Source organism: Malassezia japonica, chromosome 7 (assembly GCF_029542785.1).
Source record: "Malassezia japonica chromosome 7, complete sequence".
Taxonomy (NCBI): Eukaryota; Fungi; Basidiomycota; class Malasseziomycetes; order Malasseziales; family Malasseziaceae; genus Malassezia; species Malassezia japonica.
In genome coordinates, this window is record NC_083376.1 from 288,478 (window position 1) to 302,554 (window position 14,077).

At 62.6% G+C, this 14,077-nt stretch overlaps 7 protein-coding genes across 7 annotated transcripts; 3 read left to right on the forward strand and 4 right to left on the reverse strand.

Annotated features, from left to right (window-relative positions):
• Positions 1–5: 5 nt before the first annotated feature.
• MJAP1_003646 (uncharacterized protein) lies at positions 6–1,421 on the reverse strand (the record flags this gene model as incomplete). Its single annotated transcript, XM_060267572.1, has 2 exons — positions 6–1,365; positions 1,390–1,421. The coding sequence occupies 2 exons, from the start codon at positions 1,419–1,421 to the stop codon at positions 6–8; spliced, it is 1,392 nt and encodes a 463-aa protein (XP_060123555.1).
• Positions 1,422–1,469: 48 nt separating this feature from the next.
• On the forward strand, positions 1,470–2,528 carry THR1 (homoserine kinase; the record flags this gene model as incomplete). Its single annotated transcript, XM_060267573.1, has 1 exon — positions 1,470–2,528. The coding sequence occupies one exon, from the start codon at positions 1,470–1,472 to the stop codon at positions 2,526–2,528; it is 1,059 nt and encodes a 352-aa protein (XP_060123556.1).
• An 18-nt stretch (positions 2,529–2,546) lies between these two features.
• NUF2 (kinetochore-associated Ndc80 complex subunit nuf2) lies at positions 2,547–3,940 on the reverse strand (the record flags this gene model as incomplete). Its single annotated transcript, XM_060267574.1, has 3 exons — positions 2,547–3,603; positions 3,626–3,672; positions 3,695–3,940. 3 exons carry the CDS (start codon positions 3,938–3,940, stop codon positions 2,547–2,549), a joined length of 1,350 nt encoding a protein of 449 aa, XP_060123557.1.
• Positions 3,941–3,981: 41 nt separating this feature from the next.
• Positions 3,982–4,811, reverse strand: GRX3 (glutaredoxin; the record flags this gene model as incomplete). Its single annotated transcript, XM_060267575.1, has 2 exons — positions 3,982–4,023; positions 4,047–4,811. 2 exons carry the CDS (start codon positions 4,809–4,811, stop codon positions 3,982–3,984), a joined length of 807 nt encoding a protein of 268 aa, XP_060123558.1.
• Positions 4,812–5,688: 877 nt separating this feature from the next.
• On the forward strand, positions 5,689–8,979 carry MJAP1_003650 (ubiquitinyl hydrolase 1; the record flags this gene model as incomplete). The annotated part of the gene is made up of 1 exon (XM_060267576.1): positions 5,689–8,979. The coding sequence occupies one exon, from the start codon at positions 5,689–5,691 to the stop codon at positions 8,977–8,979; it is 3,291 nt and encodes a 1,096-aa protein (XP_060123559.1).
• Positions 8,980–10,052: 1,073 nt separating this feature from the next.
• MJAP1_003651 (uncharacterized protein) lies at positions 10,053–11,576 on the forward strand (the record flags this gene model as incomplete). Its single annotated transcript, XM_060267577.1, has 1 exon — positions 10,053–11,576. One exon carries the CDS (start codon positions 10,053–10,055, stop codon positions 11,574–11,576), a length of 1,524 nt encoding a protein of 507 aa, XP_060123560.1.
• A 79-nt stretch (positions 11,577–11,655) lies between these two features.
• Positions 11,656–14,036, reverse strand: MJAP1_003652 (acylglycerol lipase; the record flags this gene model as incomplete). Its single annotated transcript, XM_060267578.1, has 4 exons — positions 11,656–12,085; positions 12,269–12,441; positions 12,464–12,599; positions 13,060–14,036. 4 exons carry the CDS (start codon positions 14,034–14,036, stop codon positions 11,656–11,658), a joined length of 1,716 nt encoding a protein of 571 aa, XP_060123561.1.
• Between the last annotated feature and the right edge of the window lie 41 nt (positions 14,037–14,077).

Below are 14,077 nucleotides of genomic sequence, written 5' to 3' on the forward strand. Positions count from 1 at the left end.
ATCTACTACAGCTGGCCCTTGATGTCGACCTTGCGGAAGCGCTCGGCGGCGCGCACGAGCGCGTCGCCCGCGCGCTTCGTGTCCCACTGGGCGTCCGCAAGGGGGCCGTTTTCTGTATACAGTGCCGCGTCGAGCGTCGCGAGAAAGGCGTCCGCGTCGCCGACCGACGCCCACCCCAGCTCGGCGGCGATCCACGACAGCGGGCAGCTGGGCCGCTCGCTCTTGGCGAGGACAAGCAGCGCCTGGACGCGCTCGCGCTCCACAAAGTGGTCCATAACGTAGGCGTTCATGTTCGGCGCGTCCTTGTACAGCACAAAGAACGCGTGGTAGTTGCCGGTGCGCATCGCCGCGCGCACCGCGAGCGCGTGGGCGACCGGCGGCTCGGCCTTCATCGCGGGCGTGAGCTCGGCCATGAGCGCATTGACTTCGCGCTGGTTGCGTGTGTGCAAGAGGTACAGGATGCGGTACGCGAGGAACTCGATCGAGGCGCCGGGCAGGCCGTACGCGTACAGGCCCCGCAGCTGCGTCTGGCACTGGTTGTACTCGCCCAGGTCGCCCTTTTCCAGCGCAATGCGCGCGTGGATCTCGTACACCTTGACCGTAAAGTCGTTCTTGATGCGCTGCACCGTCAGGTCCTGCCGCATGCTCTTGAACTGGTCGCAGATGTACGCATAGTTGCCTTCGGCGCGCCACTTGGTCTTGAGCAGCTCGAGCGTCTGGCGCAGCGTCGCGAGCGGGCGCACCGTCTTGGGATCGGGGGCAGAGGTGAGGCGCAGGTAGGGCTTCTCGAGCTTGGTCGAGGTGCCGACGACCGTGTACTCGTCCCAGTCGATCACGTTGGGGTCCGCCGAGAGCGGCGGCGTGGCGCGCGCCGCCGGCGCGCCGAGGCGGCCAGCGAGGCTCGTCGTGGCCAGCGCCGCCTGCATGTCCTCCTCCTGCTCGCGCTGGAACGCGGCCTGCTCCTCTTCAAAGCGGCGCAGGCGCATCGCCTTGCGCGACGGGTCCTCGTGCAGCGCCGCGTGCGCCTTTTTGGCCTTTTTCGGCGCGCGGCCACGCGCAGGGGAGAGGGGCGTCGCGGGCGACGACGGCTGCGCGAGCGCCGGCCGCGGCGGCGGCGGCCCCGGCCTCGGCGGCGGCCCTGGCGGCGGCGGCGGACCCGGCGGCGGCGGCCCCGGCACGCGCGCGAGCGCGTCCGCAGACCGCTTCTTTCCGCCCGGCGCGAGGCTCGCAAGCTGGACGCGTTTCCAGTCTTTCGTGTGCAGCGTCCCGTCCTGGAATGCGGCAAAAATCAGCGCCTTGAGCTCATCGCTGACCTGCTTGCGGTTCGCATCCGAGCACGCAGCAAACGTCCGGCTCGCAAACTCCCTGCGTCAGCGCCTGCGCACGTACCGCAACGACGGCGGCCAGTCGGCTCCCGACATGGTAGCACGTGGAGCCACGTGGAGGTGCGAAGGCTTTTTCTCCCCACAATGGCGCGCTCCTTTGAGATCAAGGTGCCGTGCACCTCGTCGAACATTGGCCCTGGCTTTGATGTCGTGGGACTGTCGCTCTCGCTCTACCTGACGCTCAGCGTGAAGATCGATGAGAGCGCGAGCAAGCACACCGCGCCGGTGCTGCGCTACACCGGCCAAGGCGCGAGCGACGCGCCGCTCGACCCCTACCGCAACCTGATTACGCGCGTCGCGCTGTACGTGCTGCGTGTGAACCACATTAGCAACTTTCCGGTGGGCGTGACGATCGACGTGGACAACGCGATCCCCTTTGGCCGCGGCCTCGGCAGCTCGGGCGCGGCAGTGATTGCCGGCATCCTCCTCGGCAACGAGCTCGGTGAGCTGAACATTTCGCGCGACCGCCTGCTCGACTACGCGCTGATGATCGAACGCCACCCCGACAATGTGACCGCAGCGCTGGTCGGCGGCTTTGTCGGCTCCTACCTCTTGGAGCTCACCGGCGAGGCGGCCGAGGCGACCAAGGTGCCCCTGAGCGAGGTCCTGCCCGAATACCCCCCGGACGCGTCCGTGAGCTGGGGCCGCGATCCGCCGACGCCACCGAACGGCATCGGCCACTACATCCGCTTCGGATGGGCAAAGGAGATCAAGGTCATTGCGATCGTGCCGCACTTTGAGGTGCTCACCGCCGAGGCGCGCCGCGTGCTGCCCGACACCTACTCGAAGCAGGATCTCGTGTTTAACCTGCAGCGCCTCGCGGTGCTCACGACGTCGCTCGCGCGCTCGCCGCCGGACGTCAACCTCATCTTCCAGGCAATGCAGGACCGCGTGCACCAGCCGTACCGCAAGCACCTGATCCCCGGCCTGCCGCGCATCCTCGCGTCGGTGACGCCGACATCGCACCCTGGCCTCCTCGGCATCTGCCTGTCGGGCGCCGGCCCGACGATCCTCGCGCTCGCGACCGACAACCTGGAGCACATCGCCGACACGATCTGCGCCGAGTTCAAAAAGGAAAACATCACCTGCGACGTCAAGTTCCTCGACGTGATCGAGCAGGGCGCCACCGTACAGCAATCCTGATATAGTACAAATACACTACTACGAACTCGGAAGCACGCGCGAGAGCGCCTCCATGTAGTTCTGCGCCCAGTCGCACACGATCTCTTTTTTCGCGTGCATCTCGGCACAGTACGCGTCGTGCTCCTCCAAAAGCACCGCCTGCTGCCGCTCGACGTCCGCCACCTGCTGGTTGGTCTTTTCCACAAGCGCCTGCCGCTCCTTGGTCTGGTCGGACACCGCGTGGATCTGCTCGGTGAGCGACGCAAGCTCCGCGTCGTTCGACGCGCGCTTCGTCTCGCGCGTCGCGCGGTCGCTGGCGAGGCGCGCGGCCATCTGCTCGAGGCTCCGCTCGAGCTCCGCAATCTGGTCTTGGTAGGTATCTTGGAGGTTTTGCTGCTTGGCATCCTCGAGGCGCGCCTCCTCCAGCGCCTGCGACGCACGCGCGGCCTGGTCCATCTGCGCCGCGACTTGCTCCATGCTCGCGACGGCCGCAACGAGGTCCTGCTCGAGCTTGTCGAGCGCGTGCTTCTTGGACGCGAGCGCGTGCGCCTGCTGCTCTTTTTCCTTGAGACTCGCACGCGCTTCTTCCACCTCGCGCTGCAGCCGCGCAATCTCGCTGCGCACCACCGCAGGGCTCGACGTGATGCGCTTCTGGAGCTTGTGCAGGGCGGCAGACACCTCATCCATCGCGTCCTTCGCCGCCTGGTGCCGCACATGGGCGTCCGTCTTGTCCTTTTGCAGCTGGTCGGCCTCGGCCAGGAGCTCGGTCTGGACTTTGCGCAGGTGAAGCAGCGTGTTGGAGTACTTTAGGTTGGTCTCACGCAGCTTGTCGGCCTCTTCTTGCTCCGACGCTTGCTGCGCCTCGAGCGATGCAATCGACTCCTGGACCTGCGCAGTGAGCACCTCGAGCTGCGCGCGGCGGTCCACGAGCTCCTCGGTGCCGACGACCAGCTCGTCAAACTCGGCCAGCCGGTCGGAGCGGAAGCGGAAAAAGTTGATCAGCGCACACAAGTCCCGCTTGAAGCGCTTGCTCTGCGGACGCGTCAGGTCCTGCAGATGAAAATCAAACACCTGCGCTGCCACCATCATCGCGCGCCTGCGTCAGCGACAGCACGTACACTTCGCGGTAGATAAAGAGCCGCACGAGGCCGCCGTCGTATATTTCCTGTCTTAGCTAGAACACGTACGCGATTCTCCACGCCGTCCGTGACCTGGTCGCGCTGCGCCTCGAGCATCTCGGTGACCGTGCCAGAGAGCGTGTCGAGAAAGGTCAGGTACACGTCCTGGACCTTGCCGGGCTGGGGCTTGGCGATCTCCTCGGGCGTCAGGTCGACTTCAAGCTGCTTGAGCTCCGTAATGATCTCGTTCGTCTTCAGCGAGGGGAACGACTTGAACTCGGGGTCGTCCCCACCGGGCGCAGGCGCACTCGTCATGACAGACACCAACAGGACGCGTCGCGTTGCTATCACGTGATCTATTGGAGGAGCTCCGCAAACTCGCCCGTGGCAATTTGCTCCTGGGGTCAGTGCGAGGGCGTACCTTGACAATGTCCAGACCGCCGATCAGTTCGCCATTCACAATGATCTGGGGGAAAGTAGGCCATTCGTTGATCTTCTTGAGCGTTTGCCGCACGTTTTCGTCCGATAGAATGTCGTAGTGGTCAAAGTCGATGTTCTGCTCGCGCAGCAGCGCCACCGTCTTTTGGCTAAAGCCGCACCGCGGCATGTTGGGGTGGCCCTTCATAAAGAGCATGACCTTGGAACGGTTCATCAGCTCGTGGCAGCGGCGCTCCGTGTCCTGCGGGGACTCGTGGTCGACGTCCACACCGGCAGGAAGCTCGTGCAGCAGCGCATCCTCGGGCCCAGCCGCGGTACGCACGCCGCCCGCGGCCTGGTAGCTGCTCGGCGCGGCCTGGGGGGGGGCATTCGACTGCGATAGGCCGTCGGCACGCACAGCGCCGGCATTCGCATGCGCCGCAAGCGCATCAAGCACCGCAGGCACATTCGCGCCACTAATCTTGCCGAGAAGCGTGTGGCCCCGCAGCAGAACAACGGTCGGAACGGCCTCAACATCAAAGGACTCGGCGACGTCAGGCTGCTCCTCTGCCTCGATATTCATAAAGAGGACTTGGGGGTACCGCGATGCGAAATCAACGACAGCCTTATTCATCTGCTCGCACGGCTGCGCCCACGGCGCCCAGAAGTTGAGCAGCGTCACACGGTCGAGATCCTGTTGCATGATCTGCATAAACATGTCGGGCGACGAAATCGTCGCCACATTCGCGGGGGTCTCTGAGGCAGACATGGTGCGTAGAAAGGCGCTGCCAAGCCGGACAAGGCCTACTACAGATGACGCACCTGATCTGTGTAAATCCCAGGAAAGCGCGCCGACGCCGTGGAGGCGAGCGATCCAGGCGGCGATCCGGGGATAACGCGTCGGGGGCCGAGGGCTGGGGCACAAGGAGGGGGTGGGGGCGACGCACAGCACTCGCAGCACGCTCACCCTGTCGGTCATGGCCGAAGCAAAAATCCGCGGGGCAGTACATACATCTATCGACCAGCGACATGCGTTGCAAGGAAGAATAAAAAAGAAAAAAAGTCCGACTACCGCCTACGATGTAGATGTGTCCTGAACGGAATGACCGCGCCGCGCCTTGCATGCAAGCATACTTGCGGTTCGGTGTCTGCGCAGGATACATTACTCTTCCCGTCGTTGAAAATTGATGGCAACCATCGAGGCCCGAAGGCGGTCGGCAACAGAGTGTTAGACGGGATCTGACTTGACTGACATTCGCTCTCGTGCAATGATGCCGAGAGACACAGAGCTGACACGGGATGGCACAATCCATCGACGATCGCAGGAGGATTGGCACGCACGTCGCAGAAAGTGGCAGCACGCTGCTGCCGACGCCCCCGCGCATCCGCTCCCGATATCCTCCCGAACTTTCCAGGCATTGCTCGCATTGCTCCCAGCGCCCACTCTCCCCCTCACTTCCTCCCTGCTTCACGTCCTTCACCATTCCTCCGTTTTTCTCGACCTCTTGCTTCTATCCAGTACATGGCTGCGGCAGGCAAAAACCGTCGGCCGTAAGCCACGTGCGAAAAGGGCCGCGAGGATCGCCGGTTGTACGCACGACCCTATCGTGCCTGAGGGGACCTCGCCTGTTGCACAGGCGTAGTCGATGTCCGAGCAGCCCACGTCGGACCACTCGCCCCCTTTTATTTGTATCGACGCCTCTGACGCGAATACCCAGCACCTGGACGAGGACAAGGTCCGGACGAGTGTGCTCGACCGATTCAAACGCGCCCGCACGACTAGTCCTGATACCGACTGCTCCAGCACAGAAGCAGACGGCTCCGAACGACTCACCTATAGCCTTGCACCCAGCCACCTCGGCAGTTCTGTCTCTGAAGACATGTCGCACAAGCCACAGACGGACGAGGCGGTGGACTCTCTGCTGAACGACTCGGCCCTGCAGCTGCACGACACGCGCACCACCGACTCGCTCGTCGGCCAGGTCCAGGCATGGAAGGCCGCACGACCCAACATCGGCGAGACGTGGTACGTCGTACCCGCGCGCTGGTACAACACGTTTGTCGCCGATCCAAGCGGAACGACAGCGATCAACACCACACAGCTCAATGAGCCCGGCATGCAGCGTGTGCGCACCGGCGCAGCGGAGGGCATCGACTACGAGCTCCTTCCCCGCATCGCCTGGGACAAGATCCTGGCGCGCTACGGGCTCGTGGGCCCCGCACTGCCGTGCGCGGTCATCGCCGGCGCCCATCCTTCGCACCCCCCGCGCATCGAGCTCTTCCCTCCCCACATCGAGCTGATCCGCATCAGCGTGCCGGCCGCGACGCCGAGCACGCTGCCGAGCACGACACTGTCTGCGTCCTCGACGCTCGCCAAGCTCAAGGCGCAGGCGCGTGCCATGCTCGCGCTCGGCGTCCAGGATGCCGACCTGCGCTTTGTGCGCGTCCCTGACGAGCTGCGCACGCGCGCCGCATCCCAGGGCGGGCGCGTGCCCGAGGCAGACATCCGTACCGCCGTTCCCCCTGCCGAGGTCGTGGAGGGTGCAGACGGCGCGACGCTCGGCGCACTGCAGCTCGACACGCCTCGTGTCCTGCTGGCGGTCGACGTGCGCACGGCCGGCGCCTGGCAAGTGGATCTTTCCCCCAAGGGGCCGGTTACGCGTTCGCAGACGGCGTCCAGCGGTCCGACGCGCGGCCTGCGTGGCTTGGCGAACCTCGGTAACACGTGTTTCATGAACAGTGCGCTGCAGTGCCTCAGCAACACGCCCGAGCTGCAGCAGTACTTTTTGAACGAGGTGCACTGGGAGGAGATCAATACAGACAACCCCCTCGGCATGGGCGGCGCGATCGCGAGCGCCTTTGGCCGCCTGATGCAACAGCTGTGGGGCGGCAACCAAGGCGCGGTCGTTCCCCGCGAGTTCAAGACGGCGCTCGCGCGCTTTGCGCCGCAGTTCACGGGGTACGCGCAGCAGGACAGCCAGGAACTGCTTGCGTTCCTCCTGGATGGTCTGCACGAGGACCTCAACAGGATCCTCAAGAAGCCCTATATCGAGGCGCCCGACTGGCCGGGCGGAAGTGACAAGGACATGGTCCGCTTTGCGCAGCAGCAGTGGGATATCTACAAAGCGCGGAATGACTCGATGATCGTCGACCTCTTCCAGGGCCAGTACCGCTCCACGCTCGTTTGCCCGGTCTGCGACAAGATCTCGATCAAGTTCGATCCGTTCATGTACCTCACACTCCCTATTCCCAACACACGCAAGTGGCGCGGCCGCGTGTTTGTCGTGCCAAGCGACACGACGCAGCCCATCGTGCAGGTCGACGTGCAGCTGCCCGCGACGGCGACCATCGCCCACCTGCGCGACAAGACGGCGCATCTCCTCTCGATCGAGGCCAAGAACCTGGTCGTGGGCGAGGTGTGGTCGCACCACGTTTACCGCTGGCTCGCGGACTACGAACCGGTGCGCGACCTGAGCGCAGGCGACTATATCTACCTCTGGCAGCTCCCTGTGCCGTTCGCCATGCCCGCCGCCCTCAAAGGCGGCAGCCGCTTTGGGTTCTTCAAGAGCGCGTCGCGCTCGGTGGACGATATCGAGCGCGCATTCTCGCCACCGACGCCGACCGATAGGGTGACGCTGCCCGTCTTTTCGTGCCTAGCCCCAGACGCCCTGTCCTCGAGCCGCTTCGGCTCCTTCCGGCGCACGCTGGGCGAGGGATTCGGGCTGCCGTTCTTTATCACGATCGCGCGCGAGGACCTCGGCAAGGCGGATGCCGTGTACAACGCCCTGGCGGCCCAATACGCACGCTTCAGCAAGCACCCGGGCGACACGCCGAGCGCATTCCGCCAGCGGGTGCAGGACGCGCCGCGCAGCGAGGGCGACCAAGGCAAGCCGCCGTTTAGCGTTCGCTTCGCAGTGCCGCCGAGCGACGAGCCGCTGCACCGCGGCGACGAGGCATCCGAACAGAGCACCGAGGTGCTCGACGAGCGGCTGCAGCGCCTCTCCGGCCCCGAGGGATGGCCGACGTTGTACAACGGGGGCGCACTCTTTTGTCTGTGGGACGCCACGACGGCGCATGCGCTCTTTGAGCCCGTGCCGTCGAACCATACATGGGGCGCCGTGCGCGTTGCACAGGACCCCGAGTTTGAAAAGGGCTCGCAGCAGCTGGCCGATGGCCGGCGGCGCACGCCCAAGCTCCAGCTCGACGACTGTCTCGACGAATTCACGCGCGCCGAGCAGCTCGGCGAGGACGATTTGTGGTACTGCCCGAGCTGCAAAGAGTTCCGCCAGGCCATGAAAAAGTTTGATCTGTGGAAGGTGCCCGACATTCTCGTGGTGCACCTCAAGCGCTTCAGTGCGGGGCGCATGACGCGCGACAAGCTCGACAACCTCATCGATTTCCCGATCGACGGGCTGGACCTGAGCGACCGCGTGGTCGGCACGCAGCTGATGCGCGAGCTGGGCGACGAAAAGCCGCCTGCCACCATCAAGGTGGGGGACAATACCCTTGCACACGACGCACACGACGACGCCGTCGCCTCCGATCGCCCGATCTACGATCTTTACGCGGTGGACAATCACTTTGGTGGGCTGGGCGGCGGACACTACACGGCCTTTGCCAAGAACCCGCAGGATGGGCGCTGGTACAACTACGACGACTCGAGCGTGCGCCCGGTCGCAGACCCTGAGACGGTGAAGACCAGCGCGGCCTACCTGCTCTTTTACCGCCGCCGCACGGCGCGCCCGATCGGAGGCAAGTCGTTCGACAAGACGGAGAAAATGGCACGGGGCGAGCTGGAACGCTCCAAGCCCCGCGCTGTGCCTCCTGTGTCGTCGTATGCTGCATCGGGGTCGTCGTACCTTGGAAATACGCCGCTTCCCCCGAGCTCGGACGACGATTCGTCCGACGCATCGGGCGAGGACGAGCCGAGTTTGTAGCACGTGGAGATATGCAGGTCCCAACGCTACGGCGATCCAATTCATTAAACGGTGGCGTTCTTCGCACAATGCCCAAAACGCATAAAACGTGCTTGGAGGGGGCTGAAGAGGACTTGTATCTTGACGAGGCACCTTTGGAGCTGCGAGCTACGCATGGCGTCGACCCTTTTGTCGCGAAAATTCATGCGTGAAAGAACAACGCCACTCAAATCGGGCGAGATCTGGTACGCTCTTCCTCAGGATTGGTACGCCAGTTTCCTCAAAAACCCACACAATGTGCCGAAAATCGACACGCACAGGCTGGTGCAGATGGGCTGTATGAATTGGCAAGTTAGGCCGGCAGACAGTCGTCATTGCACATTTGTCCCGCAACGGGCTTGGGAGGCACTGGTGGACCGGTACACCTTGTATGGCCCTTCTCTCCCATGCACGGTAATTCATCTTGAAGATGGTTCAGTGCTGTTCGAGCAGCGCCCTCTGACCGTTGAGCTTGTCCGCTGGGGAGAAGGCTGGGACGAGTTGTGCAAGCTTCCAAGTATGGTGCTGTCCGCAGCTACGACAGTAAAGGAACTTGCTGAAAGACGGTGGACCTTTTATCAATCAAAACCCCAGGCGATCAGCTTCATTTCTTACGGTGTGACGCGTGTCGCGACCATGCCATGAAACGAGGAGGCTTTATCGAAGCAAGGTACGCCACTTCGCATTTTCTTGGCGCGGGGTGTACCAGTTCTCCCCCATTTAGCCCAAGGGGCGTGATTCTCCCTAACTGCGTTCCACGTTTAGTTGCCCAGTCTAGCCCCGAGACGATCGCGAACGATATGACAAAAAGTCTCGCTGAATTGGGATGCAAGCATCCTCGCGTCACCTTCTTTGTATTCCAGTCTCGTGGCTCCATGCAGAATATGCCTTTCACGGCAGTCTAGCCCCTGTGATGTAGCCTTCCTTCATCCATCGCCCAGCATGCTCCGCCCATCCTTGTCCACGCATGGACCCTTCCTGCAGCGCATAGCCTCCACACGACTCGACGCATGCATCGCATCACGTGCTTACATACCGCTTCGCTTACGACAAGGATGCCTGGCGGGGCGGAAACGGCAGAACGCTTTGCAGAGTACGAGATGGAGACAGAGGCCCATGAGGAGGGGCACGAGCATGATGTTGGAGATAGCTCGGATGAAGCGCCGCCGACAATGCGCTTCACCTTCCACGACCAAGACTTTGCCGTATTCCCGGCGCGTGGTGACAGTGGCACCATTTACTACGTGAGCAACGACCCAGACGAGGAGCTGGAAAGCGTGGCTGCACCGGAACTAGTGGTGGCAGAGGATGCGTACTGGAACCCTCTCGAGTCGATCTTTTCTGCTCTTCGCATCCCGAGCGCACTGGGCGAATTCCTCGACGAAGACACGGCCCTCACGCTTGCCTTCCCGGACCTGGACTTGAGCGTGCAAGAAGACGATATGTACACGCGCGAAATCTCGCTCCATGATATTTATCGCCTTGCTCTGGGTTTCGGTTTCCACGCGAGTTTGCACGTCGTCGTCACGCAGACGCCCCGGTTCATTTCGAGGTACAATGAGCTTGCGACGATGATGAACGACGCAGACGATGCGATCTGGGAAGAGCATGACGGAGAGGAGATCCAGGAGATCTCGGAGGAGGATGCAGAACAGGACGGCGACAACGACCAGGAGGTGGACGACGCGGAAAAGGGCAATGCACAGCCAGCCGACGAGGCGAGCAAGACAGAGCACGATGACGGTGCGAGCGCGACCGTCGCAGCCCCTGCCGCTGGAGATGGCGAAAAGCCCAATGCAGGCGAAAACGCAGCTCACGAGGACCTCGAGGAGGCTCACGAGACAGGGGACGGTGCAGAGACCAAGGCGGCCAACGCCACCGGAGAGGATGCCCAGGAAGGCGAAGAGGCATACGAGGAAGAGGCTGATGCCGAGGCCCACGAGGGTCAAGACACGGAGGCCGACGCCGAAGAGGGCGAGGCAGAAGAGCCTAATGCCGATGCCGAGGAGGCCGATGCCGAGGAGGCCGATGCCGACGAGGCCGACGAGGCTGACGAGGCTGAAGCCGACGAGGCCGACGAGGCTGACGAGGCCGAAGCCGACGAGGCCAAGCCTGCCAATGCCCCCGAGGGCGACCATGCCGAGGCAGGCGAGTCGGGTGATGAGGCCACAGTCAACGAGGCCGAGGCAAGCAAAGCCAGTACCGACGAACCGGCCACGACCGGCACCACGGAGCAGTCTGCTCCTGCCGAGAAGCCTGCCACCGACAGCGCGGAGCAAGGCGCAACACCTACCGGGGCCGCGCCTGAACCGTCAGCCACTTCCGATACCCTCCCGTCCGAAATGGCCTCTCCTTCCGGTCATACGGCTGCCGATCTTGATCCCGAGGCTGATTATGAGCCGTCCGAGCCTCTGACTGGCGAAGAAGTCGATGTCGATGCGCCTGGTGCGTACGACGCGTACGAGGATGAGCATGCCGAGTACGAAGAGCCCGAATCTGCACCTGTCCGTGCCAAGCGCCCTGGTGCCGATGCAGACACCGCTAAGGACGAGGCGAAGCGTCCTAAAGTCGAGTCCTAATGGGATTGATGTACCATGGTATGTGTTGCGAGACTAACTTCCCGTAGAGAGAAGTAGATATACCCCGCCGCATCCTTGCCTATGAAATGCACTGTCGCGATCGCGGCGCGTCGTTCACATTCGCTGTGATCCATTCCTGCCACTCGGCATTCGACAGACCGACCTGGGCCGGGTCGTTTTGCAGCGTGCGGTAGGCATCCCACCACCAGCCGTGTAAATGTGCATCCTCGTCTTCGTGCGCAGGCCCTGGCCACCCCACATCCCAAGGCTTGTCGAGAATATAGTGCACGTTGCGCACTTCTTCGTCGCGCCAGAGCTGTGCGTGACACTTGGGCAGCTTTTTTAGCGCGTTGTAGACCCAAGGGAGGGGAGAGAATCGCCCATAATACAAGTCCGCCAGCAAGTCCTGGTCAGGAAAACGGTACGTCGCGACGCGCTCGCGCTCGGTGTGAAGGAAGGTGTGAATAGACTCGGCCTGCTTCTGCGTCGGTTCGAGCACCACGAGGCCGCTGTTTAAGAGGTGGTGCGTGCGCGGCGAGTCGCTCGTAATAGAGAGGGGTTGGGAATGATTGATCGGGTGCCGCTGTAGGGAAAAGGCACAGTTCTCTGGAATCCTGTCGTAAGCACACAAGACTACGCACCAGTCGTCGGGGTATGTGGCGATCCTGTTTGGGTTGCAGGTGCATGCAAACCCAGCTGCGATCGTAGGGTGTGCACTTGTGTCCAGAGGCCAGTCCATGAGTTCGTCCATGTTCTGCCGGACGAGCATGTCCGAGTCCACCAGGACGACTCGATCGTATTCGATCAGCTCGAAGGCGCGGAGTTTCGTCCATACGTTGGCAAATCGTTTAAAGACCATCGCATCCTGCGTAAGCGTTTTCCCGTACCTTGCTCACGTCGACATCCAGTCGGCCCACACTGCGTACGACGCATCCCATTTGCGCAATCACGGCACGTGTCGCGGTGTCCACCTGTTCGGTCACCATCACGACAAGGGGGTATCGTGTGCCATGCTGCGCAAGGCTATGAGCGAAAACAGCGAGACCCGGCAGGACGCGAGGGCCCGTTACGAGCGTCACCCAGCATGCATTGCGGCGAGCTACAGCGCCATTCGCATGCCCATCGGGAGGATCCTTTGCCGTGGCTGTCCTAGCGGGCATGATCGGGTTGCTCATGCACGAGCATGGCTATCTTGTGATTTCCAGGAATTCGGCCCATTTTGTCTTTTGGGCCACCTGCGGGGCCGTCTAAACGCCGAGAACTAAAATCCGCCCAATTTCTCCATTCACAGACTCTTTGCATAGACATTGACGCACTGACATGACTAAGTCCTATTCACTGCCACATGGCACCTAAGGAGCCGGTGCCTCCTCGGCGCTGGGCACACACTCTGTCTCCACCGGGCCCACGGTGGCGGAGCTCTTGCCCTGCGTGCGTCCCAACTGGTCATCAAGCCAACTGCGGTCAGATAAAAAAAACGTACTCCAGGTAGCCATTCGCAAACTTGATCTTGAGGTCGCCCGGCTCATGGAAGGCCTCGTGATAGTAGCCATCGAACGAGCGGAAAGTGGCGTCACACCCCCGCGACTTGAGGTTGTCGTAAAACTTCTTGGAGGAGGACCATTTGGTCACTGCGTCGCCCGTGCCGTGCGCGACAATCATCGGCAGGTCCTTCGGCCAGCGCTTGTAGCCCTCCGTGACGACCTTGGGGCCGTTCGAAAGGGGGTCAAAGAGACCACGCGTGTAGACGTAGTTGTTGCATAGCGGGTCTTTGCGCACGGCCTCGCACACGAGCGGGTCGCGGCTCAGGTTGCCCGAAGGGGGGCCGAGCGGGAAGCGGAAACGAGGCAAAACGGAAAGGACCATGCGGAGTACCGGCACAGCAATCACTGTGGGGATTGGGAAATGGATGTCAAGCCAGGGCGAGGAAAGCATCGCGCCCGAGACCATCTCCTTCACCTCCTTCGTAGGTCCAGTGCCCTCGGTGCGGGTGAAAAATCCGGCGCAGAGGCCGCCACCCATGCTATGTCCCAAAACGTAAATCGGCACGGCACCCTTGCCCCACTGCTCGTCCAGGCGCTTGCGCACCAGCTTGATCATGCACGAAATGTCGCGCATCTGCTCCTCCCACGTCGTCCAACCGTGCATCGTGTCGCGGTCGTCGGCGTCGTACCACGTCCGGCCGTAGCCGCGCTGGTCAAAGCCAGAGATCTGGTAGCCACGGTCGGGGAACACCTTGAAGATGTTACTGTAGCGGCCGACGTACTCGGCAAAGCCGTGCACAAAGACGACGGCGGCCTTGGGCTTGGCCAGCTCCGAGGTGGGGCTGCCATCCACGGTCGGGTACCAGTGCTTCACATAGTAGGTACGCTCACCGTCCTCGCGAAGATCATAGTTCTCGTCTACCGAGGTACCAGGGCGCTTAACGTCCACCTCAGGGACATAAAGTTTCTCCACCATCGGTAGGAAATAGACCCTCCCACCGGACCCTAGAGGACAAA